The sequence below is a fragment of the Triturus cristatus genome, chromosome 3_2 (genome assembly GCF_964204655.1).
Source record: "Triturus cristatus chromosome 3_2, aTriCri1.1, whole genome shotgun sequence".
NCBI lineage: Eukaryota > Metazoa > Chordata > Amphibia > Caudata > Salamandridae > Triturus > Triturus cristatus.
In genome coordinates this window covers 689,286,881-689,313,680 of record NC_140584.1, presented here as the reverse complement: position 1 = coordinate 689,313,680, position 26,800 = coordinate 689,286,881, and the positions used below count along the sequence as shown (strand labels likewise).

Genomic DNA, 26,800 nt, shown 5'->3' with positions numbered 1-26,800 from the left:
CAGGCGCCACCGCCCTGCTCCGGGCGACCCCAGTTTTCTGTCCCAACACCCTACCCCAGAGAGCCTGGTTATCCAGGCCTCTACCTCCCAATCCTCCTTCCCGACCGCTCTGCCGGACCGGGATTCCAAGAGACTGGAACAGTTTGGCAAAAAGCTGTTTTCCTCCCTTAGTTTGGGCCTGCGGTCTTTGAACACCGCCTGTCTCTTGGACCGTTATTCCCACGCTCTGTGGGATACGGTGGAGGACGTGCTGCCCCTGTGCCCGGAGGAGGCCCAGACACGACTTACCCAGGCTCTGGCCGATGGGAGGTGTAGGAGAGTAGGGTCTGCAATCCTATGATCACCCAGATTTTTTGCTTTTTGCTTCATTGGTTTACGACTTTCCGTGGCTGTGGGCCTGCCAATCAGACCCACAGTCTAGCTGTTCTCTCTCGAAATTAACACACATGTACATTAGGTGCATCCACTAATTGGAACTGGGCCGCCTTATCAGTCCCTGTATCAGCATACCACAGGTATCCAGGGCATCGGTGTACCCAGGGCCTACCAGGGGCTGCAGCATGTATTATGCCACCCCTGGATGGCCGCCCAAATCTGACACAACTGGCTGCACAACAGCTGGGGCAAGGTGGTGTAATCACCCGTTGCTGTAGGTGTAGTATTCCTATACCTAACCCTAAAATGGACACATGGATTCCTATCAGTCACTCCTATGGCAGGCCTTATCAATCCTGAAGGCAGAGTGCGGGGAATCATGTGGGATGGTGCTCTGGCGCGAGCTGAGCCCGTCGACGGCTTGCGGAACCAAGTACTAATAGCCGTTCCATGGTGACGCGTGCCAACTACCTTAAAATGCATTATAATCCTCGCGGTTACTTGCTAACTCTGGCATTGCATCACCCACACATGTCGAGTAAGGTGTCATACGAATTGGAATACGAACCCCTCACCAATTCTGGCGACGGGGTTAGCATTCCCCCCTTTTAGAGGGGCACGACATGGAAGTAACCTTGAACCCCGGTTAAAGTTGACTCAAGCCTCAGCATCACAAAATGGATGCTGCCACCAGACACAAGTCTGACCTCCTGCTGCTGGGAGACCTTCCAGCGAGGGGAGCTTGGACAAAGGGTTTCCTGTCGAGGGCGGTGTTAGCACCATCCCAGACAGGGTTTGTGTATCCCAGGTAGGCAGGGCTGAAAGGAAGGTGATTGCAAGTGGCACCCCGGTGCTCACTGTGCATAGCCCGGCTCAAACCAGTTTCGGGGGCAACCCTGCCCCTGAGCTGGGGCGAAGCCGGACAAAGGATAGGGGTGTAACCACCCCCCTCCTGGCCCCACCCATAGGTAGGACCTAGTCACGGGCCAGCCCCTTTTCCTAGAATAAAGGTAGGAGCGAGTCTCCTTCCCAAATTGGATAATTCTGAATCTTGAACTACTTTCCACGAAAGGAACTCTTGATTATTTCTGAAGACTCTCCCTTGTGGCTAAGGAGTAGCCACCCTGCACCAGCAGGCACCACCTAAGCGCTTGCGGTTTGCTGTACGTCTCTCCCACGGATCAAGACTGCCCAGCTCGACGAGACCCGGGTTCCCTGCCATCTCTGACCTCTACCTACATCGTCAGCCCAGCTGAGATTCGTAGGTGTGACGAGACCTGCGGGACCGGCCATCTTCAGAACCTGCACGACGCTTATCTAGCACCCCCACCGAGGGACCCTCGAGTGAGTGCACCTAGGGTTTGAGAAGCCCTAACCCTGAGCGGCTCCAGCACCGAAGTCTGCCTCCCCAGCATCCACGAGATCTGCGTGGGGGCCCTTCTGCTCCTTGCTGCTCACCGCGTTGTCCGACCACTCGCCGACCGGCTTGTGGCCCTCTTCACGACGCACCACGACAGTCTTTCATCACTGGTCTGGTTGCTCCAGACTGGCTCTTGCTCCCCTTCAACAGAGGAGTACCTCGGACCCTCCTGGTCCACTCCAGACGCCATCTTGACTCCACCGCGTGGGTTTGCCACTGCCAAGACCTGCTGCCCCACTCCTGGGCCCAGCATCATCGACAGCAGACACCTTCGTGGGACAGCTCGCCCTCCATCCTGGTCGCCGCCGCGCCTCCTGGTCCGAGGAACAGCCGAGTCCGACGTCATCCACTCACCTGGTCGAGGTGACTTCATCCGGTACCTTCCTGGTACCCACACGATCGCTGGCTAGCGGTTGAGAACTGAGTCCCCTCTGCTTTCAGGTTTCCTTCATCACCGATCCAGGCTTGGATCTCGCTGAACATCGACACTGGTCGCCTGCCAGCAACTTCTTCTTTCAGGCTCCTGAGACTACAACGAGAACTCCCGACATCTTGCTGAACCCCACGCAGCCGCAGCCTCTGGGCTAGGTAACTCGAGCATCTCGGTGCTCCATCGTAGGTTCACTCTACAAGTGTCCAGTTCCTTTTTCGTTTAGTCCCACTGATCGGATTCCTCCGGAATCAGTAACTTTAAACTTTCTAACCTCTCCCATTCCACTTGCAGTGTAAATGGTTTCGTGCCCTTCGGGCATTTGTGTAAATTGTGCAACCAGAAGTATTTTCCTAAGAGTTTTGTATTGTGCTTAGCTCCCTGACTCATAAAGAGCCAGGGTAGTCTTGTTTTAAATAAATATCCTTTATTTTCATAACAACTTGTGTGGTGTCCTTTCACTTGGCGTTCAAGGGGTATATGTCATGGTAAACAGCTGGCTTAACACGCCCTCTAGAGTTTAGCCTGAAGACTGCTCTTGTCCACGCTACTAGGATAGCTGGTCTATAAAGTTGACTTACAACCAATCATCAATAAGGGTCGTTTGGAATGATACACAGTGATCACTAGAATAGTGAGCACTACATATCAGGCCAACTTCTCACAGGAGGGATGCAGCACGACATGCAATCCGATGTGGGCTTGACACTACGGACTCGCTGGGTAGGGCGATTTCTACCACGGTGGCGCTTAGACGTCACGCCTGGCTGCGGTCCACGTCCTTTTCGGGGGATGTCCAGAGCACTCTCATGGACATGCCCTTTGATGGCACTCGCCTTTTTGGTGAGAAAGCGGACAGTGCGCTGAATCGCTTTAAGGACTCCCGGGCTACGGGCAAGTCCTTGGGCCTCTCGGCCCGCGGTCGCAAACTTCCGCCTTTCGCCCCTTTCGTGGCCAAGGAAGGGGTGCCTCCTCACGTCAGCCTAGCCACCAGCCGCAGAACCAACCTGCGTGCGGTCGCGGACGTGGTTTCCGCCGAGGCGGTTCTGGAGGACGACGCGGTCAGCCCACATCCACCCCGGCAGCATCCGCCTCAAAGCCTTCCTAGTCCGAGCTTTCAGGCCCAATCCACGCCAGTGGGCAGCAGAGTTCGCCATCACCTGCTCCACTGGCGGTCCATCACATCGGACAGGTGGGTGCTGCAAATCGTCCGAAGGGGCTACTCCCTCCCCTTCGAGACGACCCCTCCAGCCATGCCACCGCAGCACCACCGTATCTCGAGGGATCATTTGAATCTTCTCCACGAGGAAGTTTCGGCCCTCTTGGCCAAGGGGGCCGTCGAGCGCGTTCCGAGCCCAGAAGTAGGTCGTGGTTGTTATTCCCACTACTTTCTGGTTCCCAAGAAAGGCAAAGGGGGCCTACGCCCTATCTTGGACCTCCAGAACGTCAATGCCTTCCTCCGGAAGGAGAGGTTCAAGATGTTGACTTTGGCTCAGGTTCTAGCTGCCCTAGACCCTGGAGACTGGATGGTAGCGTTGGACTTGCAGGACGCATATTTCCACATCCCCGTCCTGCCGGCCCACCGGCGTTACCTGCGGTTCACGGTGGGTCAAGAGCACTTTCAGTTCACCGTGCTCCCCTTCGGCCTCACCAGTGCCCCTCGGGTGTTCACGAAAGTGATGGCGGTGGTCGCAGCTCATCTGCGCAGATCAGGGGTTCCAGTTTTCCCCTATCTCGACGACTGGTTGTTGAAGGCGGGCTCGCCCCAGGCAGTCGTCTCCCACTTCCAGACTACGGCGGATCTCCTGCATTTGCTGGGGTTTTCCATCAACGTGCCGAAGTCACACCTGAGTCCCTCTCAGAAGCTCCTCTTCATCGGAGCGGTTCTCGATTCGGCGCAGTTCCTGGTCTATCCGCCGGAACAGCGGGTCCGGGATATTCAGGCCCCGATTCCCATCTTTCGGCCTCTATCCTGGGTTTCGGTCAGGCTAGTGTTGCGGCTTCTGGGGCTGATGGCCTCCTGCATCCTACTAGTGCATCACGCCAGGCGGCGCATGCGGGCTCTGCAGTGGGACCTGAAGTTTCAGTGGGCCCAGCATCACGGCAACCTGTCCGACCATGTCTTGATCTCGGAGGGCACTGCACAGCAGTTGCAGTGGTGGCTCACGGACCGCGATTGGGACACGGGCAAGAGCCTCTCCCTTCCCCAAACCGGAGCATGTCGTAGTGACGGATGCGTCCCTCCTGGGATGGGGTGGCCATATGGGAGAGGCGGAGATCAGAGGCCTCTGGTCTCCGGCGGAGTCTCGCCTCCACATCAACCTGTTGGAGTTGAGAGCGATCTGACTTGCACTGAAAGCCTTCCTTCCCTCTGTCAGGGGAAGTGTCGTGCAGGTGTTCACGGACAACACCACTGCCATGTGGTATTGCAACAAACAGGGCGGGGTGGGGTGGGGTCGTGGACCCTTTGTCAGGAGGCTCTGCGCCTCTGGACGTGGCTGGAACACCAGGGCGTCACCCTAGTGGTTCAACATCTGGCGGGCTCTCTGAACGCCAGAGCAGACGAACTCAGCCGCCGGTGCATGATGGATCACGAATGGCGTCTGAACTCCGAAGTGGCGCAAGGTCTCTTTCAGCAGTGGGGAGAGCCTTGGTTAGATCTATTTGCCACCGAAGAGAACGCGCAATGTCAGCAGTTCTGCGCGTTGGAATTTCCAAGGCGGCACTCGCTCGGCGACGCTTTTCGTCACGAGTGGAGTTGCGGTCTGTTGTACGCCTTTCCGCCTATACCACTTCTGCCCAGAGTGCTGAAGAAGATCAGGCACGACCGGGCCCAAGTCATCTTGGTGGCTCCGGATTGGGCACGAAGGTACTGGTATCCCGAGCTACTCAGTATGTTGACCGATCCTCCGATACGTCTGCCCCTTCGGGAGGATCTTCTGTCGCAGCAGCAGGGGACGGTCCTCCACCCGAACCTGTCCAGCCTCCACCTCCATGCGTGGAGATTGAGCGGCGGCAGTTGATGCCATTTGACTTGCCTTCTGAAGTCTGTGATATCATTCTGGCAGCCAGGCGTCCCTCCACAAAGACGGTATACGCCTGCCGGTGGAACAAATTTGTGGCATGGTGCACAGCAAAGGCTGTGGATCCCCTTTCCGCCCCTCTTTCTGAGGTTCTCCTCTTTCTTCTTTCTTTGGCCCAGCAGGGCTCTGCCCTGGGCACCTTGAAAGGTTATCTTGCTGCCATCTCTGACTTCTTGCGGCTTCCTGATCAGCCTTCTCTTTTCAAGTCCCCTGTAGTTACTCGCTTTCTAAAAGGCATTACTCACACGTTCCCTCCTGTCCCTTTTGTAATGCCTCAGTGGGACTTGAATCTTGTTCTCACAATTCTAATGTGCGCTACCTTTGAGCCTCTTCATAATTGTCCTCTTCGTCTGCTGACGCTTAAGACTGCTTTTCTGGTAGCCATCACCTCGGCTAGACGGGTGAGTGAGCTCCAGGCTTTATCATCAAAGCCTCCTTTTCTCTCTGTTCATCCGGACAAGGTTGTCCTTCGGCCTCGTCCCTCCTTTCTTCCGAAAGTGGTGACCCCCTTTCATCTTGGGCAGTCTGTCACCTTGCCCACCTTCTTTCCACCTCCGCATCCTTCCAAAGAGGAAGAGAGGCTCCACCGTCTGGACTCAAAACGTGCGCTCTCCTTTTATCTGGACCGCACAAAGCAGTTCCGGGTGGACGACCAACTTTTCGTTGGATACGTGGGTGCTAAGAAGGGGAAAGCTGTGCACAAACGGACCATCTCTCGGTGGGTCGTTTTGTGCATCAAAATTTGTTATTCCTTGGCAAAAAAGGACCCTCCTGTTGGGCTGCACGCCCATTCTACTCGGGTCACAGCGGCTACTACTGCTTTGGGACGGGGTGTCCCTTTGCAGGACATCTGTCAGGCGGCGACGTGGGCTTCGCTACACACGTTTGCCAGGCATTATTGCCTTGACATCCAAGTCCGGAGGGATGGCTTCTTTGGCCGTTCTGTCCTCCAGGACTTTCTGGTGTGATCTTGGTTCGCAGACCCACCACCGGGGATGGTATAGCTTGGATATCTATTCTAAGGTGAGGAATCTAACTAACGTGTTTCTTTCAGATGAACAAGTTACTTACCTTCGGTAACGATGTATCTGTAAGAAACATTAAATAGTTAGATTCCTCACCGACCCACCCATCCTCCCCGTTCTGCGAACTGACATCTAGGGTTAAGGTTATCCTTTTCAGGCCCCTAGATTTTATTTTTGGCACCAGTGCCGGTCTTTGCATGGCTCTGCGTTCCTGGCGCGGAAAGCTATGTACAAGAACTGACGTCAGCGCGCGAGGGCGGCGTCTAAGTACTCCGACGACGTCATTCCGGCGCACGACGCCGACGACAGACGCGGAGCCGCAGACGACGCCTAGCGACGCGCAAGGGGTATTGCTGACGAAAAATCTTCCGGATCCAGTCTGACGCCTGGGGATATTCTAAGGTGAGGAATCTAACTTACTAATGTTTCTTACAGATACATCGTTACCGAAGGTAAGTAACTTGTTCATTCGGCAATGGGGTGAGCCTTGGTTAGATCTATTCGCCACCGAAGAGAATGCGCAATGTCATCAGTTCTGCACGTTGGAGTTTCCAAGGCGGCACTCGCTCTGAGATGCTTTTCGTCACGAGTGGAGTTGCGGTCTGTTATACTCCTTTCCGCCTATACCACTTCTGCCCAGAGTGCTGAAGAAGATCAGGCGCGACCGGGTCCAAGTCATCCTTGTGGCTCCGGATTAGGCACGAAGATACTGGTATCCCGAGCTACTCAGTCTGTCAATCGATCCCCTGATTCGACTGCCTCTTCAGGAGGACCTTCTGTCGTAGCAGCAGGGGACGGTCCTCCACCCGAACCCGTCCAGCCTCCACCTCCATGCGTGGAGATTGAGCGGCGGCAGTTGATGCCATTTGACTTGCCTCCTGAAGTCTGTGATGTCATTCTGGCAGCCAGGCGTCCCTCCACTAAAACGGTATACGCCTGCATGTGAAACGAATTTGTGGCATGGTGCACAGCAAAGGCTGTGGATCCCCTTTCCGCCCCTCTTTCTGAGGTTCTCCTCTTTCTTCTTTCCCTGGCCCAGCAGGACTCTGCTCTGGTCACCATGAAAGGATACCTTTCAGCTGTTTCTGCCTTCTTACGGCTTCCTGATCAGCCTTCTCTTTTCAAGTCCCCTGTTGTAAATAGATTCTTAAAAGGCATTACTTACATGTTTCCTCCTGTCCCTTTCGTAATGCCTGTAGGAGAGTAGGGTCTGCTTTCTATGTTCACCCCCACTTTTTGCTTTTGCTTTACTGATTTTCGACTTAGATGTGGCTGTGGGCCTGCTAATCAGACCCACAGCCCTGCTGTTCTCTCTCTAAATTGATACTATGTACTTTAGGTGCATAACCCATTTGGATAGGATGACCTTATTGGCCCCTGTACAGTGTACCTTAGGTACCCAGGGCATAGGTGTACACTAGGCCTACCAGGGGCTGCAGCATGTATTATGCCACCCCTGGCCTGGCCTTCCATTATGACACAACTGGCTGATCACTCAGCTGGGGCAAGGTCGTGTAATCACTCCTTGCTTAGGTGTAGTATTCCTATACCTATCTTACATAAAGACACATGTGTACCTATCAGCCACTCCTATGGCAGGCCTTAACAATCCTGGAGGCAGATTGCTTGGTAACATGTGAGATGGTGCTCTAGCATGAGCTGAGCCTGTCTGCAGCTTTCGGAACCATGGCCTTATAGCTGTTCTATGATATAGCCTACCATATACTCTTAAGTGCCTTATAATCTTAAACGGTTATGGTAACTATGGTTTGGCTTTATCAAAACATGTCGTGTAAGGTGTCTAACACTTTGGAATAATACCCCCATCCCATTTCTGGGGATGAGGATATTATCCCTCCCTTCTAGAGGGAGAAGACCTGTTGTAACCTACTTACCCGGATAAAGTTAACCAGAGCCCCAGCATCACAAAATGGATGCTGCTGCCACGACACAAGTCTGACCTCCTGCTGCTGGGAGTGATCCTAGCAAGGGAGGCTTGGACAATAGGTTTCCTGCCTTGGGAGGTGCGAGCACCACCCCAGACAGGCCTTAGTGTATTGGAGCAGGGAGGGATGAATGAAACGAGACACTGCCTGGGGCACACAAGGTGCTCCATGCATAGTCCAGTTCAAACCGGTGCTGGGGCACTCCAGCCCCAGTCCTGGCGCGAAACTGGACAAAGGGAAGGGGGTGTAACCACCCCCCTCCCAGGTCCCACCCATAAGGCGTGACCTAGCAGGCAACCCAGCCCCCCAGGTTAGTATAAGAGTGGTAGCTGGGCCCCAGGAGATTAGATTATCCTGAACCTGCAACTTGAACAGAAACTCTGGACCTTCGACATTCGACGAAAGAAGAAGACTGAAGAATCTCCCTTGTGGCCAAGGAGTGGCTACCCTGTGCAAACAGGCACCATCAAGAGACTTACCCTTTGCTTTGCTGAAGTTCTATGAGGGACCGACTGCAGAGCCCGACCAGAGCCTTGACTTCCAGACTTCTCCGACCCTGATCCACATCCACAGCCGAGCTGAGATCCGTGGAGGCGACGAGAGACGTGGGACCGGCTACCTGGGAAAAGTGGCGAGTATCTTCCAGCGCAGCTTCTGAGGCACCCTCGTAGTTGTCCACCGGGGATTGAGAAGCCCCAACCCCAAGCACCATCTGCACTGAAGATCAGCCCCCCACACTCCACGAGTCCTGCGTGGGGCCCTTCTGCATTTTCCTGCTTGCCGCGTCTGTCTGGTTGCTTGCCCGTTGGCTAGCGGCCTCTGTGACGACACACCTTGAAATCTTCACTGCTGGTTTGGCTCCTCCAGACTGGCTCCCGCTTCTTTGCAAAAGAGAAGCACCCCAGACCTTCCTGGTCTGCACCAGAAGCAAGTCCTCCGTTCTTCGTGGGTTCCGCTTGCCAAGGCTTGGTGAGTCCTAGTTCGACTTCGACGCCGCCGACAGCAAGAGCCTTCGTGGGACAGCTCGCCTCCTGGTCGTCCTCGACGTCTCCTGGTACCCGTGGCTGCAGCGACAAGCTTCACCCTTCACCTGCAATCTTCACGACATCGCCTGGTTCCTTCCTAGTTCCACGTGGTCACTGGCTAGTGACCTTGACTCGGTCCCTTCTGCTTGCAGGTATCCTCTCTTCTTGATCCCAGCCTTGGGATCCACCGGACACTCCTCACTGACTGCCTGTCAGCAACTTTCCTTCAGGCATCCATAGAAGTCCACGACGAAACCCGACGCAAGTTCACACCTATGCACCCGCAGCCTGTGGGCTAGGTAACTTGGGTACTTCGGTGCTCACAAGGGTAGGGACTATCCTAGGGTCTAGCTTCCGAGTCTCAACTCTCTAGCTGCTTCAGAAGTGTCCTTAAACTGTTAATTTCTAACTGCTAGTAATTCTATCGACTTTTACGCATTACGCGTGAGTGTTTCCACCCTGCACCTGAATTCCGTGGTCCTCCCACTTCGTAACTCTTGCTAGTGTAGTGTAGCCCCAGCGATTCCCTAGGCCTAGGCCTATCCTATTTCCGTGACAGTGGTCCTTATGCCACTTCTTTAGTATATGGTTTGCGTGGCCCCTAGGGCCTAACTGTATTACTTACCTGTGTGACTTAATGTATGCTTAAATAAGACTGTGTTGTACTTACCTCGAATCTCATAAAGAGTGCTGAGGGTTTGACTAGAATAAATACGCTTTATTTTATATATATATCTGTTGTGGTGTCCTTTCATTTGGTATTCAAGGGATTATATATGGTATCACAGCTGGCTTCACATGCCATTCAGAGTTTAGCCTAAGACTGCTCTTGTCCATGCTACCACTAGGATAGCTGGTCTATAAGGTTGACTTTACAACCAATCACCATAAGGGTTGTTTGGACTGATATAAGGTGTACACTAAAACTAGTGACATCATACATCAGGCCAACTTCTCATATTGGTGAGCAGCGGTTGGGTTCTGAGCTTGCTGTTGTAATACCATTGTAATCTTGAGATACTAAATTGAAAGATCACACAGATATTGTTTAGGTACATATAACATAGATTATAATACTTAAGTCCTACTGGACTTAGTGGTTGTAGGTTGAAGGAGTAACACACCCTGACTACAACTACTAGAGAGGTTTAGTAGAAACAACTAGTGTAGGTAGGTGCACACACCACACCCTCACTAGATCATGTCTCTGGAGGGAGATCAAGGAGATACTCTCTCAGGAGGGGCAGATCTGAAAAAGACCCCCTCTAGATATGATACCCTAACTTTTCAGGAGATGAGACAATTGTGTACCTCCAGAAAGTTAAAACAGGGTGCAAACCCTACCCTCCTTCAGCTAGTGCAACTCCTAGAGGAGTATGATACTCTTAGGGCCTCACAGGCTAGTACCCTAGGTACAAAGGAGGGTCTACCCACCACAGATGAGTGAGATGGGACTTCAGATGAAGAGGTAGACAGCCAGGGCCAAGTAGGAAGACTTAGCCAGGCTAACCTAAGCTTACATGGGAGTTTGCATGGGGTCCCCCCATACAGACCCCCAAGTGGGCTTAACCAGAGAAGCAGGAGAGACCGATCCCCTTCAAGGGAATCCATCCACTCCCATGTCTCTAGCATCTCTAGTGCCTCTTCTCGCAGGGGAATGACTTCCCCCCAGGAGAAAAGAGCATGAAGCCAGAATGAGGGAAGCTAATCTGAGGATTGAGAGGGAAGAACTTGCCCTTGCCAAGGAGAAGCTTGCTGTGGCTAGAGAGCAAAAGTTAAGTGGGTTAGAACCCACTGGTGGCAGCAATATCCCTAAGGATAGAGACAGGCACTATGATAATAGAAACCTGAGCAAGATTGTCCCTCCCTACAAGTGTGGGGATGACATCCACAAATGGATAACTGCTTTTGAGAGAGCTTGCAAAGTACAGCAGGTACCCCGAAGTCAGTGGGCAGCTATCTTGTGGCTCTCCTTCTCTGAGAAAGGTAGAGACAAGCTCCTCACAGTTAGTGATGAGGATGTAGACAATTACACTGTCCTGAAGAGTGCTCTAATTGATGGGTTTGGCCTAACCACTGAACAATACAGGTTGTTGTTCAGGGATACCCAGAAGACACAGACTCAGGACTGGACTGACTTTGTAGATTGTGCCACTAAGGCTCTGGAAGGCTGGCTAGTGGGAAGTAAGGTTAAGGACTATACAGGATTGTATAATTTGATCATGAGAGAACAAATACTTAACAACTGTCAAAACCAGCTACTGCATCAACACCTGATTGATTCTGATCTGACTTCTCCCCAAGAATTGGGAACGAAGGCAGATAGATGGGTCAGGACTAGAGTTAAGCAGAAAAACCAGAACCAGGGCGGTGATCAGAAAAAGGCAGACCAGAAGGGTAATGATCAGAAACAAAAAGACCAGAAGTCTTCACCAGGCCCCCAAAAGGCTCAGGGGGAGGGTGGTCCCAAAAAGGATAAAAAGAAAGATGGCCAAAAGAAACCATGGTGCAACTATTGTAAGTCCAACTCACATTGGTTTAGTGAGTGCACCAAAAAGGATAAGCCCCCAGCCACCATTGCCCCTAAGGCAACTGTACCCCCTAGTTCAGCTGTAAGTGGTGGTTCCCAGCAAAAGGGTGTAGTAGGGTTGACCCTGGGAACTGAGGAGGATTCTGGCCTAGTCAGGATACCTACTCAGGCTGTTCTGATCTGTGATGGGGAGTTAGCTTTGTCCTCTACTGTAGGCCCCAGTAACCTGGGCAAGTACAGACAGACTCCTTTTATTAACCAAAGAATGGCTCAGGCCTACAGGGACACTGGGGCTAGTGTCACAATGGTGACACCTGCCTTTGTGGACCCTGGACAGATCATACTAGGTGAGAATTACCTAGTGACCAACGCTAGCAATGCCACTACCTCCCATAGTGTGGCTATTGTTAACTTCTCCTGGGGAGGGGTAACTGGCCTCAAGAAAGTTGTTGTTAGTTCAGACCTTCCTGTAGAGTGTTTACTGGGCAATGATCTTGAAACTTCAGTTTGGTCTGAAGTGGAGTATAGGACCCATGCAGAAATGCTGGGGATAGATGCACATGTCCTTGCTGTGACCAGGTCACAGGCCAAAAAGTGCACCACTGAACAAGTGCTGGATCCTGAAACTATGGACCAGTCACAACCCAAGAGAAAGAGCAGTAGGGTAAAGGCTGTGCCTTCCCCCCTGCCTCAGGCCCTGGATCAGCCATCACAGGAGGATGATTCTGAGAGCCCTGAAGGAACTGTCCTAGAAGAACTTGAACCTGATCAGGTTGAGTTTCTTGGGACAGGGGGACCTTCAAGGGCAGATCTGAGGAAGGCACAATTAGACTGCCCCTCTCTTGAACCCCTGAGACAGCAGGCTGCTCCTGAGGCTGCAGGGAATGCTCAAGGTACCCATAGAGTGTATTGGGATGAAGGGCTACTGTATTCAGAGGCTAGAGACCCCAAGCCTGGTGCATCCAGGAGGTTGGTCATACCACTGAAGTTCAGAGGCTTCCTTCTTACCTTGGCCCATGATATTCCCCTTGCAGGACACTTAGGCCAGAACAAGACTTGGGACAGGCTTGTCCCTCACTTTCACTGGCCCCATATGTCAGAAGATACTAAGGAGTTTTGTCGCTCCTGTGTCACTTGCCAAGCCAGTGGCAAATCAGGTGGCACCACAAAGGCCCCCCTCATACCACTACCTGTGGTGGGGGTTCCCTTTGAAAGAGTGGGCATAGATATTGTAGGGCCAATGGACCCACAAACATCATCTGGGCACAGATTCATACTGGTGATAGTGGACCATGCCACCAGGTATCCAGAAGCTATTCCCCTGAGGACCACAACAGCTCCTGTTGTGGCAAGGACCCTACTTGGAGTATTCTCCAGAGTGGGCTTTCCAAAGGAGGTCATTTCTGACAGAGGTGCCAACTTCATGTCAGGATATTTGACTGCAATGTGGAAGGAGTGTGGTGTGAACTACAAGTTCACCACACGCTATCACCCACAGTGCAATAGGCTTGTTGAGAGATTCAACAAGAACCTAAAGGGAATGATAAAAGGTTTACCAGACAAGCTTAGGCGAAGATGGGACATCCTTTTACCCTGCCTTCTGTTTGCTTACAGAGAGGTCCCACAAAAGGGGGTTGGCTACAGTCCTTTTGAGCTTTTGTTTGGGCATCCTGTAAGAGGACCCCTATGTTTAGTAAGGGAAGGATGGGAGAGACCTCTCAGACAACCCAAACTTGATATAGTGGATTATGTACTTGGTCTCCGCTCCAGGATGGCAGAGTATATGAAGAAGGCTTCTAAAAACCTTGAGGCAAGCCAAGAACTCCAAAAAGCTTGGCATGACCAAAAGGCTGTGCTGACTGTTTACCATCCAGGGCAGAAAGTGTGGGTGTTGGAGCCAGTGGCCCCAGCAGCACTCCAAGACAAATGGTCTGGACCCCACACTATTGTTGAGAAAAAGGGAGGAGTCACCTACTTGGTGGACCTTGGGACTCCCAGTAGCCCCCACAGGGTGCTTCATGTCAACAGATTGAAGGCATATGTTGACAGGGCAGACATGGGCTTACTGATGGCTACAGATGTGGGGCAGGAGGAAGAGAGTGACCCTCTCCAAGACCTGTTGACTCAGAACCCTGATGATGGCTCAGTTGATGGTGTGGTCTTTTCTGACAGCCTCACTGTCCATCAGCAACAGGACTGCAGACAAGTTCTGCAATCCTACAGACATATGTTCTCTCTGACCCCGAGTCAGACAAACTGGTGCACCCATGAGATGGACACTGGTGACAGTCTGCCTGTAAAGAATAAAATCTACAGGCAACCTGACCATGTCAGGGACTGCATAAAAGTTGAGGTACAAAAGATGTTGGAGCTGGGAGTCATTGAACCTTCAGAGAGCCCTTGGGCTAGTCCTGTAGTCCTTGTGCCAAAACCTCACACCCAAGATGGTAAGAGAGAGATGAGGTTTTGCGTGGATTACAGAGGTTTCAATGCTGTCACTAGGACAGATGCCCACCCAATACCTAGGGCAGATGAGCTCATTGACAGACTGGCAGCTGCTAAGTTTTTGAGCACATTTGACCTGACAGCAGGCTACTGGCAAATCAGACTAGCTGAGAATGCAAAGGCCAAAACTGCTTTCTCGACCCCAGGAGGACATTATCAATTTGTGGTAATGCCCTTTGGTTTGAAGAATGCACCTGCCACTTTCCAAAGGTTGGTGAATCAAGTCCTTACTGGGTTGGATGATTACTGTGCAGCTTATCTTGATGATATTGCTGTCTTTAGCTCCACCTGGGAGGATCACCTGGTCCACCTGAGGAATGTTTTAGAGGCCCTGCAAAAGGCAGGCCTCACTATCAAGGCCACTAAGTGCCAGATAGGGCAGAGCAAGGTTGTATACCTGGGCCACCTAGTTGGTGGGGGTCAGGTTCAACCACTGGAGAGCAAGATCCAGACCATAAAGGACTGGACTCCTCCAACTACCCAGACTCAGGTCAGAGCTTTCTTGGGCCTGACTGGGTACCACAGAAAGTTTGTTAAGAACTATGGGTCCATTGTGACATCGCTTAATGACTTGACCTCCAAGAAAATGCCAAAGAAAGTTCAGTGGACAGTAAGCTGTCAAAAAGCATTTGATGACCTGAAGCAGGCCATGAGCAATGCACCTATTCTGAAAAGTCCAGACTACTCCAAAGAGTTCATTGTCCAGACAGATGCTTCTGAGTTAGGTGTGGGAGCTGTTCTTTCACAACTTAATATAGATTGTCAAGACCAGCCCATTGCTTTTATAAGTAGAAGGCTGACCCCTAGAGAGAAACGTTGGTCAGCTATTGAGAGGGAGGCCTTTGCTGTGGTTTGGGCCCTGAAGAAGCTGAGGCCATACTTGTTTGGCACTCACTTCAAGATTCAGACAGACCATAAGCCCCTCTTGTGGCTAAATCAGATGAAGGGTGAAAATCCCAAACTTCTTAGGTGGTCCATTTCCCTACAGGGGATGGACTTCACAGTGGAACATAGACCTGGGACTGACCATGCCAATGCAGATGGACTCTCCAGATATTTCCACTTAGAACATGAAGACTCAACTGGTCAAGGTTAGTTTAATGTCCCTAAGTTGGGGGGGGGGGTTGTGTAGGAGAGTAGGGTCTGCTTTTTATGTTCACCCCCACTTTTTGCTTTTGCTTTACTGGTTTTCGACTTAGATGTGGCTGTGGGCCTGCTAATCAGACCCACAGCCCTGCTCTTCTCTCTCTAAATTGATACTATGTACTTTAGGTGTAGGAAGGTGGATATCTGACTATGGTTACCCCCAACTTTTTGCCTAGTGTCTAGCTGGTTTTTCGACTTAGTTGGCCTGAGATCCTGCCATTCAGGGTCTCAGGCTGTGTGCTCTCTCTTTAAAATGGACTCCATGTACCCTAGGTACATTCCCAATTGGTAAGGATCACCTTATTGGACCCTGTACAGTGTACCCTAGGTACCCAGGGCATAGGTGTACCCTAGGCCTCCCAGGGGCTGCAGCATGTATTATGCCACCCCTGGTCTGGCCTTCCAATCAGACACAACTGGCTGATCACTCAGCTGGGGCAAGGTCGTGTAATCACCCCTTGCTTAGATATAGTATGCCTATATCTACCCTTATATATAGACACATGTGTACCTATCAGTCACTCCTATGGCAGGCCTTAACAATCCTGGAGGCAGAGTGCTTAGTAACATGTGAGATGGTGCTCTAGCATGAGCTGAGCCTGTCTGCAGCTTTCGGAATCATGTCCTTATAGCTGTTCTATGATATAGCCTACCATATACTCTTAAAGTGCCTTGTAATCTTAAACGGTTATGGTAACTATGGTTTGGCTTTATCAAAACATGTCGTGTAAGGTGTCTAACACTTTGGAATAATACCCCCATACCATTTCTGGTGATGAGGATATTATTCCTCCCTTCTAGAGGGAGAGACATGTTAAAATCCTACTTTGCTGTTTAACTCTAACCAAAGCCTCAGCATCACAAAATGGATGCTGCTGCCACAGACACAAGTCTGACCTCCTGCTGTTGGGAGGCTTGGACAATAGGTTTCCTGCTTGGGGAGGTGCTAGCACAGTCAGACTTGGGGCAGGGAGGGCTGAAAGGAATGAGACAAGCCTGGGGCACACAAGGTGTCCCATGCATAGTCCAGTTCAAACCGGTGCTGGGGCACACCAGCCCCAGTCCTGGCACGAAACTGGACAAAGGGAAGGGGGTGTAACCACCCCCCTCCCAGGTCCCACCCATAAGGCGTGACCTAGCAGGTAACCCAGCCCCCCAGATTAGTATAAGAGTGGTAGCTGGGCCCCAGGAGATTAGATTATCCTGAACCTGCAACTTGAACAGAAACTCTGGACCTTCGACATTCGACGAAAGAAGAAGACTGAAGAATCTCCATTGTGGCCAAGGAGTGGCTACCCTGTGCAAACAGGCACCATCAAGAGACTACCCTTTGCTTTGCCCAAGTTCTACGAGGGACCGACTGCAGAGCCCGACCAGAGCCTTGATTTCCAGACTTCTCCGACCCTGATCCACATCCACAGCCGAGCTGAGATCCGTGGAGGCGACGAGAGACGTGGGACCGGCTACCTGGGAAAAGTGGCTAGTATCTTCCAGCGCAGCTTCTGAGGCACCCTCGAAGTTGTGCACCGGGGATTGAGAAGCCCCAACCCCAAGCACCATCTGCACCGAAGATCACCCCCACACTCCACGAGTCCTGCGTGGGGCCCTTCTGCATTTTACTGCTTGCCGCGTCTGTCCGGTTGCTTGCCCGTTGGCTAGTGGCCTTTGTGACGACGCATCCAGAAATCTTCACTGCTGGTTTGGCTCCTCCAGACTGGTTCCCGCTGCCTTGCAAAAGAGAAGCACCCCAGACCTTCCTGGTCTGCACCAGAAGCAAGTCCTCCGTTCTTCGTGGGTTCCGCTTGCCAAGGCTTGGTGAGTCCTAGTCCAACTTCGACGCCGCCGACAGCAAGAGCCTTCGTGGGACAGCTCGCCTCCTGGTCCTGGTCGTCCTCGACGTTCCCTGGTCCTCGTGGCTGCAGCGACAAGCTTCACCTTCACCTGCAATCTTCACGACATCGCCTGGTTCCTTCCTGGTTCCACGTGGTCACTGGCTATTGACCTTGACTCTGTCCCTTCTGCTTGCAGGTCTCCTCTCTTCTTGATCCCAGCCTTGGGATCCACCGGACACTCTTCACTGACTGCCTGTCAGCAACTTTCCTTCAGGCATCCATAGAAGTCCACGACGAAACCCGACGCAAGTTCACACCTATGCACCCGCAGCCTGTGGGCTAGGTAACTTGGGTACTTCGGTGCTCACAAGGGTAGTGACTATCCTAGGGTCTAGCTTCCGAGTCTCGACTCTCTAGCTGCTTCAGAAGTGTCCTTAAACTGTTAATTTCTAACTGCTAGTAATTCTATCGACTTTTACGCATTACGTGTGAGTGTTTCCACCCTGCACCTGAATCCCGTGGTCCTCCCACTTCCTAACTGTTGCTAGTGTAGTGTAGCCCCAGCGATTCCCTAGGCCTAGGCCTATCCTATTTCCGTGACAGTGGTCCTTATACCACTTCTTTAGTATATGGTTTGCGTGGCCCCTAGGGCCTAACTGTATTACTTACCTGTGTGACTTAATGTATGCATAAATAAGACTGTGTTGTACTTACCTCTAATCTCATAAAGAGTGCTGAGGGTTTGACTAGAATAAATACACTTTATTTTAAATATATATCTGTTGTGGTGTCCTTTCATTCGGTATTCAAGGGATTATATATGGTATCACAGCTGGCTTCACATGCCATTCAGAGTTTAGCCTAAGACTGCTCTTGTCCATGCTACCACTAGGATAGCTGGTCTATAAGGTTGACTTTACAACCAATCACCATAAGGGTTGTTTGGACTGATATAAGGTGTACACTAGAACTAGTGACATCATACATCAGGCCAACTTCTCACAATGCCTATGTGGGACTTTAATCTGGTGTTAACCTATCTGATATGTGCTCCTTTTGAGCCACTCCATAACTGTCATCTTCGTCTTCTGACTCTCAAGACTGCTTTCCTGGTTGCCATCACCTCTGCCAGAAGAGTGAGTGAGCTCCAGGCTCTTTCTTCTAAACTTCCTTTTCTTTCTGTCCATCTGGACAAGGTTGTTCTAAGGACTCGTCCTTCCTTTCTTCCTAAGGTGGTTACTGCCTTTCACATCGGCCAGTCTGTTACATTGCCCACCTTCTTTCCACCTCTGCATCCCTCGAAAGAGTAAGAGAGGCTCCACCGTCTGGCCCCAAAACGTGCGCTCTCCTTCTATCTGGACTGCACAAAACAGTACCGGGTGGACAACCAACTCTTCGTTGGCTATGTGGGTGCTAAGAAGGGTCAGGCAGTGCACAAGCGGACCATCTCTTGGTGGGTCGTTTTGTGCATTAAGGCCTGTTATTCCTTGGCTAAGAATGATCCTCCTGTGCGGCTGAGGGCCCATTCCACTCGGGCCACAGCAGCTACTACTGCCTTGGGACGGGGGAGTCCCTGTGCAGGACATTTGTAAGGCGGCAACGTGGGCCTCGCTGCACGTCGTTGAGTCGCGCTTCCAGCTTCCAGCGACACGCAGTCTCTCAGAAGGCCCAGCACAACAGCAGGCACTTCAATTCCCAGCAAGGGAATTCAGGGGGCAACTCCTTGGTGAAGTCTTGTATCCCTGAGACTTCAGGCAGGAGGCAAGCTCAAGTTCAAGCCCTTGGAGATCTTCTGCAAATTGATGAAAAGCACACTCAGTCCTCTTCTCCTTTCTTTGGCATTGAAGCAACCACTACAGGCCAACCCCCAAACATACAGCTGCTCACTATGCAGGAGACCATTCTCCCAGGTGATCCAGACTGATCACCTGCTGCCTGGTTTGCAGCCTGTTGCCGCAAACCCACAAGAGAAGGGCACTTCTTCTGCTCCTCGCAGAACTTTTCCCTGGAGGGTCCTCCTTCCTGCTGCCAATTGGTCAGCTCAGGTAGGTCCCCCAGTTCAGCTACCTGTTCCCCTGTAGGTTCCAGGGCATCCCCCGCAAGGTCTGCCTCCTCCTGGACGGTGGGAACTGTAGGGGCAGGTTTCCAGCACCCCCGGCCTCTTTTCTTTAAGGCAGGCACCTGGGCCACTCTTTCAGGCTCCAGGTCCTCTTGAACACCCTTACTGGCTGCCATAGACTGAGTGGTCACGCAGGCCCACTCAGGCAAACCCAACATCTCTAAATGAGCACTTCGCTCCACCTTAGCCCAAGGGGAGCTCTCCAAATCGTTACCCAACTGACAATCAACAGGCATGGCGGGCCTCACGGCTACTTGAAGAGTCCCTGAGACCCCCCTCCCCCACTCAAAGGGAACCCTAGCCACCTTGCAGTGGCTCTCTGTGTTGTCAGCGGCAACAACTGGGTAAAATGCATTTCGGATAACCTGCTCATCAGACACCATCCGACAACTGACAGCTGTCACACTGGCTCCTGTGTTTTTAAGAGCTTCCACCCTCTGGCCATTGATGGTCATCCACTGCCTGTACTTCTTATTGTTATCAGGCAGCTGGGACCTGGGGACCACCTCACAGTCTCCTAAAGAGACTAGGGACATCTCTGCGGGACCCCACCCTCCTTGGACACCCATCTCCTCCCCCAGGACTACACTAGCCATCTGCCTGGGTGATGCACCAGTAGGTGCTGTCTTCCCATACAAGGGACATCTAGCATCATAAGAGCAGTGGCCCTCTTTACCACACTTAAAGCAAGTCTTAGGCCCCTGTGAACAGGCTTATCTGTCGGGCCCCTGGCTTCCTCTCAGGGGGAGGCTGGGAACCTTTCCCTTGGTTCCCTTGGGAATTACTTTGGGGCCCTTTCTGGAACTCCCTCTGTTTACCCTTGTCACCCCACTTCTCTGCAGGGGACCCTTCCCACCTTTGGCGAAGCCTCCCACATGACCCTTCTGGACCCGGATGCTCACCCAGCGGTCTGCCTCCTCAGCAAGCTTCCTAGCATTAGTCAGCTTACTATCAATCAGGTGCTGGCGTAGCTCTGGAAAACAGTTATTGGACAAGTGCTCCCATGCAAACAAATCATAGAGCGCCTCAAAATTATCCACTTTGCTACCCTTCACCCAACCACCCAATGCTCTGCAAAAGAAAGACACATATTCCACCCAAGTGGTAGACTCCAGTTTTCTAATTCCTAAACCTTTGTCTGTATAACTCTGGGGTCAAACCATATCTGGACATTAGGGCTCCTTTCATGTGAGCATAGGACACCTGCTCCTCTGTAGGTAAATCTAACAAGGTGTCATTCCCATCACTAACAAAGTGGCCCCACAACCCCGCTCCCCAATCCTTCTCAGGGACCCGGTGGGCCAACATTGCAGCTTCATAAGGCCTAAACCATTGACCAATATCCTCATTCTTGTGGAAATCTTTAACTACGTCTTTGGGGATGTTGGCCCTTGCACTGGCAGTAGGCTGCCACCAGAGGGAGGAACCTTTACACTTTTGGCCTTGAGTTCCAATTCCCTCAACCCTCTCTCATGTTCAAAATGCATTTTCTTTTCCTCTAAGGCTAACTTCTTCATTTCTAATTCCATCCCAAGCTCTATTTTCTTGCTCTCTATGTCTTTCTGACCCTACATCTTGAGCCTAGCTAGCTCCAACTTGTGCACCCTCTCTCTGTCTTCCTGCTCTCCTGGGGACAGACCCTTGGAAGAAACCCTGCTGCCCGCCCTGGAAGGAGCTCTCTCCCCGGTTGGGACTACTGCCCTCTCAAGCTGCCCATCTAAATCCTCTGCCTCCATCTCTGGCTCCTCACGATATCTTATGTGAGCCTGCCATAGGTGTGACTTATAGGTTTTAAGTTCAGTGACCTCAGATATAAGGAAACGTATATCTGTCATGAGAGGTGCAAGCACCATCTCACACAGGTTCCAATGGCAGGCCTGTAGTCAGAGTTTAAGTGGACTCCCATGGATGGCACAATACATGCTGCAGTACTTTGGAGAACCCTGGTGGACCTATGACCTGGGTACCTCAGTACCATATACTAGGGACTTATAAGGATACACCAGTAGCCAGTGGTGTAGGTACCAAAGTACTTGCCATGTCAATTTAGGGGAGAAAGCACAGTTGCTGGGGTCCTGATTAGCAGGATCCCAGCAGACGAGGTAAGAAAACACTCTGACACCGGGCAAAAAGTGGGGGTAACCATGCTAGAAGGATCGTAACCTTCTACACTAGTTGTACACACTTTTGTTTTTAATAGCTCAAGAAGCATTTTCTGGTCTCATAAAATGTGGCGCCAGTTTGTCACGAGTATGCGAACAGGAGAAAATCTTAAATTAGGCATGCAGGACACTGTTATTTACATTATACTCTTGCCTACATCTGATGCAAATTCAGTAATAACATTTCACCTATTTATCATGAAAACCTACTTTCTTGAGTTTTCCTTTGTGATTTCATAGGTCCCGTCATTAAAATAGTAGTTGCAATGTTGGTCAGTAGTTTCAAGATTGGGTTGGGAATCTGCAAGTGGCTTTAAACAGTAGAAGTAATGTATTGTTAGCGGTTCCTAGGAATGCAATCTTTGCATTGACTTGGACCATTCTTAAATACCCTGTTGTTTCTGAAGACATTGAGTGCATCTAACTGTTAATGCCGTAACTGCCAACTCTACACAGAGGACTACATCAAATGTGAATCTACAAATACATGAAAAGTATCTATGTGAAATATTATTAATGCTAATTTTAAGACTTTTCAATGAGGAACTGAGGAGCTGTGTCTAAGGTCAGGTATCGCTAAAGTCTGTGTTTCAGCTAATGGCGTCAATCAGTGATACATTCGAGATAACTAGTTCCAAGATGTTTAATTGAGTTTTATAAAATGCTTTGGCTGTAGTGTAGCATTTGCCAGATGCAGCTGTGACGAAATAAAATGCAAAACAAACAACAGATGAGATTTATTTTTAACTTCAGCTGTGGCCACCTGTACCATTCGCTCTGCTTACTGAATAAAGAGTGTGGGGTTGAAATAAATGGGCAGACAAGTTGGACCTGCTATAAATGTAAATCCAGGAATAGTGGAGAGCAACAAAATGAAGCTACTTCTGCAATAAAGAAAGGAAGAACATCATCGCTTGCTCAGGTTAGGATTCTTACGAAGAGGAATTTAACTTTGTTAAAATTTCCCTGAGGTTAAATATATGGATGCATGTCTCCTTTGTGAAATTAGATTTCTGTTGTGTATTTATTACCTCTGGGTTATCTGTTGATGATGTCTGTGTAAAGGGATCCATAAAAAGTTGCTGCATTAGTGCAGACATATCATTAATCAGAAATGTGTTACTAAAACATGTATATTGTTTTCTCATGGATACAATTTTTCTGCTGACTTCCAATATTCTTCTGTGTTGGACTACAATTGTAGTAGGTTTTACATAGCTAAGTCTGAGATGGTACTGATGACAAAGGGAAGAGGAGTTGGCCTAACGGTTAGGGCGCTCGACCTCGGACCTGGGGGAACTGGGTTTGAGTCTCAGTAACGACGCTAAAACATCCTGTGATTCTGTGCAAATCACTTAATCTCCCCGTGCCTAACAAAACAAATAAATAAATTAACGTGTGTCCTCATGTAACGTAACTGGCGCTATGTAAAGCGCTCTGATACCTGATTGGATTCGGGTCAAGTTTGTGCTATATAAAACTCTGCACAAAAAAAAACTGGTAAATAATTCCAATTAATGTTACAGGTTATGATATTTTCTGGGTTATATTAGTATCTTCAGATTAGTGCTACAGTTACTCTTTTCCGTGTGAACTTTTGAATTTTTTCACTACCTTCTTTTCTGGGATTCTATGTTTTGTTTGTAATTTGTAATTGTGGAAGTGGTGTGGGGGTGGATATGTTTCAGACATTCATACAGAACACATCTACACAAATATCCATCTCACTCGTCGTATATTAGAAGAGCCATTGCATTACTTCCTAAAGGTCGGAATCTGTGCTTTCATGACCGCTTGTATGAGATATTTAGGTTATCTCACTATAATGGTGATCCCGGCAAGAAGTATGTGCCTGCTTTATTGTGGCTTCAACGTGAACAAGTGACAAAAGTGTTTCTTTTGGCTGTTCAGTACTTTAGTGGTCCATCCTGCACATTTCCACAATGTTTTAAGTAGTCTAATAGGATTGGTTAGACATGTTTTCGAATCAGCATCCTCTTGGTAAAGCTGGTGGAGCTGTTTGTCCCCGTCTCCAATGTAGACACTTATCCTGAAACCTGCTACCAGTATTCTATTAAGTACATTATCCTCAGAAAGATACTAAAAGTGGATCCTGAAACCATTTTGCATCATCTCGTGTGAGCTTGCAGTTGGGTCAATCCCAACTCTGTCCTACCCTTGGCATAATGTTCGAAAGCCACAACCAGGCACCACCCTTGCATGCTAAAGGTCCCACAATTTGTTCTGCTTTTTCCTAACCTTTTTTCAAAAGTTCTACAGACAGTAGATGAGACATTTTATCTAATTGTATAAAGATAAAAAACCCCAGTAAAACCACATTCTTCAAAGAGCTCCCTGGAACACGGTTGAGCCCATCCAAACCTTTAGGAGTCGGGGTGAACCCATTGATGAAACATGCCACTTCTAGAGTGGGTGAGGGTTGTATTAAAAAGGGTTTTCTTTTTTCCCTGCCACTGATGGTGGTGGTGTGCAGGTGTTGCTTATTTTCCTTACCTGTTTAACACAGCCACCTTTAAAAGTGTGATATTTCACTGTTGACACTCTTTGTTCTCTGGAAACGAGTTGTTCTCATTTCAGTTTCACTAGTACACCCTAAAGGTAGAAGTGCCACGGTTTGCTCTCTGTGGCTTCTTTTTCAAGCAATATCGCAATTTTTGTGGATACTCAAGATACTGACAGAAGCAACACTCAAAGCCTGTCCAGGAACCAGTTCAGTCCACTCGTGGCTCCAAGGGAAGGGACTGTGGTAGGAGACAAGACCACCAACAGATGCAACAGTCCTCTTCTGCTTATTTGTCTGCCATCACCAATCCACTTGAGTTCTCCATCAAACTGTCATCTGAGGTCAGTTGAATGCACAATTCTTTATTGTCTTTGTGACTGGCTCACAATTACTTCGGACCAGTGGCTCCTAAAATTGTTCTGTTTAGTAAATCCTCCCTTTCCTGACTATTTAGCCAGGCACTCCCTTAGTCTTTACCCAAAAATCGCCTATTTGTGCTGATATAATTCCAGGCATGCACAAATATTGCTTGCTGATGGTGTGTTCGAGGTGGAGGAGGAGTCCTATTCCTGATGCTTCTTGGTCTCCAAGAAGGAAAGGGATCTGAGGATGATCTTAGAATTCAGGCTTATGAATGTCTAAAATTATGGTGCTGGCCCTGGTCCTGTTAGCCTTTGACCCAGGACATTGGATGGTATCTTTGGACTTGCAGGGTGCTTACTTCCATGTGTAGATTTTGAAGCCCCAAAGGCAGTGCCTCTGGTTTGTAGTGGGATCAGAACACTTTCAATTTGCTGTCCCAGCCTTCAGTCTAGCCTCGGCCCCTCTGGTGTTCACGAAGATGATGGTGGTGGTCGCAGCCCATCTTTGCAGGTGAGGGTACACATATTGAAGTACCTGAAAGGCTGATTCCTGAAGGCTCGCTCACTGTAACTAATTTCAAAGCATTTACAAGTGACTGTTTGGTTTGCTGTCCACTCTGGGTCTCTCGATCAATAAACCAAAATCCCACCTTCAGGATTCCTTTTTGGGGGCCATTGATTGATACTTCTAACAGCAGATTCCTCATCTTAGAATATCGCGAAGATGCTAGACTGGATACAGAGAATTTTGTGACTTTGCGATGGCTTCATACTGCCTGCAGTGATGAGCACCCCTATGTGCTTGTCAGTTTCTTTATTTGCGCACTTTCTGATGCAGTTCTGGAGCCCTACTACTGCATTTGTCATTGTTTCTGTAGCTTCCAAATTTAATGCATTGTGCCTAGAGAAAGATACCCCATCCTAAAATGACCAAATGCAATCCATGGCATGATTGCGGGAAGCAGATGTCGGGCACAGATCAGCGTGAGGTGTTGTCTTTGCTGCCTGGGTTTAGGACACAACTCTGTCATGTGATAAGTGACCCCTCATGCACTCAAAGGTGATTTGCTTCTGGGAAGTGAAGTTGTATGTCGGTGGACAAAAGAAATAGTTATGACCTTTGTGCAGATTCTGCTTCTGCTCCAAGTGGCAAGCCTGCTCTCGGGGACTGAACTACTTCCTGCTTGAAGTCCTCTGATAAGTTGAAGTCCAAGCACAAACATAAAAAAGCAAATTGGGACTTCACCCCATCTCACCACTCCTAAGAGAAGATGCAAGGGAAGCAAGATGTCATTTGTAGGTCACCGGATACAGAGCAAATACCTTGGTTGATCCAGATACACAGCAAGTTTTCTGACACTTCTTTAACCCCGCTGCAGATCAAGGCCTTTAAGGAGGCAATGCTACACATTTTCAGTGTCCTTCCTGCACCCTCTGATGGGCCTTCAGGCCCCCAGGGACCCTGAAGGGCCTCCAGCCAAATTACAGCCAGTGGATCTCTTCCCAGCACCATCTTTCCCCCCTGGCTGGTTACTGGGCCTGTACTGAGTCTGTTGCAAACTCCCACTCTGACCCCAAGATCCACGCCAGTCCCAACTCCAGTGATTTTGGGGAATGATCCAGTGCAGACTCCCATGTCCGATCCTGAACTGATGTTGGCTCAAGCTAGACTGATGTGGCACAATGAGATTACAAAAGCACAACCAATTGTCATGCACCCTGATTATAACCATTAGCCTCTAACACATCACAGCTATCATCAAAGGCTTCATTATGTTTTTGGCTCTTTATCTAAATATGTACCATAGCAAGGTGCACCACAGAATACCCATTATGAGGAGGATGGCTACCTCCCCTACATTACAGGGATGATGCCTTATACCTTGATTTACAAAAGACCAGTTGGCTTGATACCTACCATGAGAAATAGCTTGACTCACCACATGGATGACCATTAAAAAAAAAGTGCCTCATTTCAGTGGTAGTTTGGAGGGCAGCCGAGGTATTAGATCTTACCTCCATTGAGACTGAAACAAATCTTTTGACACAAATTCTAAAACCTGGACTAGCAACATCTGAGCCCTTTCTCTCATGTAAGGATGCCCTCACAGATACTTTGATGTCTACCTGGTCGAAACCATGTTCTTGCTTGCCTATCAGTCAGCAGATGGACAGATACCATAGATCCGCGCCTGGGGATCCAGATTTTCTAACCGAACACCTACTCCAAAGTGTTTTATTGCTCATGCTTCAACCATTAAGGTGAACTTTAACTCATTTCTGACTAGTTATCTCGATGGAGACTCATTCTGTGAT

The 26,800-nt window shown here is 50.0% G+C and overlaps 1 protein-coding gene across 1 annotated transcript in view; it reads left to right on the top strand.

The window, feature by feature from the left end:
- VPS8 (VPS8 subunit of CORVET complex) overlaps window positions 1-26,800 on the top strand; it is a 1,789,524-nt gene that overhangs the window by 1,538,750 nt on the left and 223,974 nt on the right. The window contains exon 43 of the mRNA XM_085648738.1: window positions 22,352-22,520. Coding sequence (XP_085504864.1) covers window positions 22,352-22,520 — 169 coding nt within the window. The remainder of the gene's footprint in view (window positions 1-22,351; window positions 22,521-26,800) is intronic.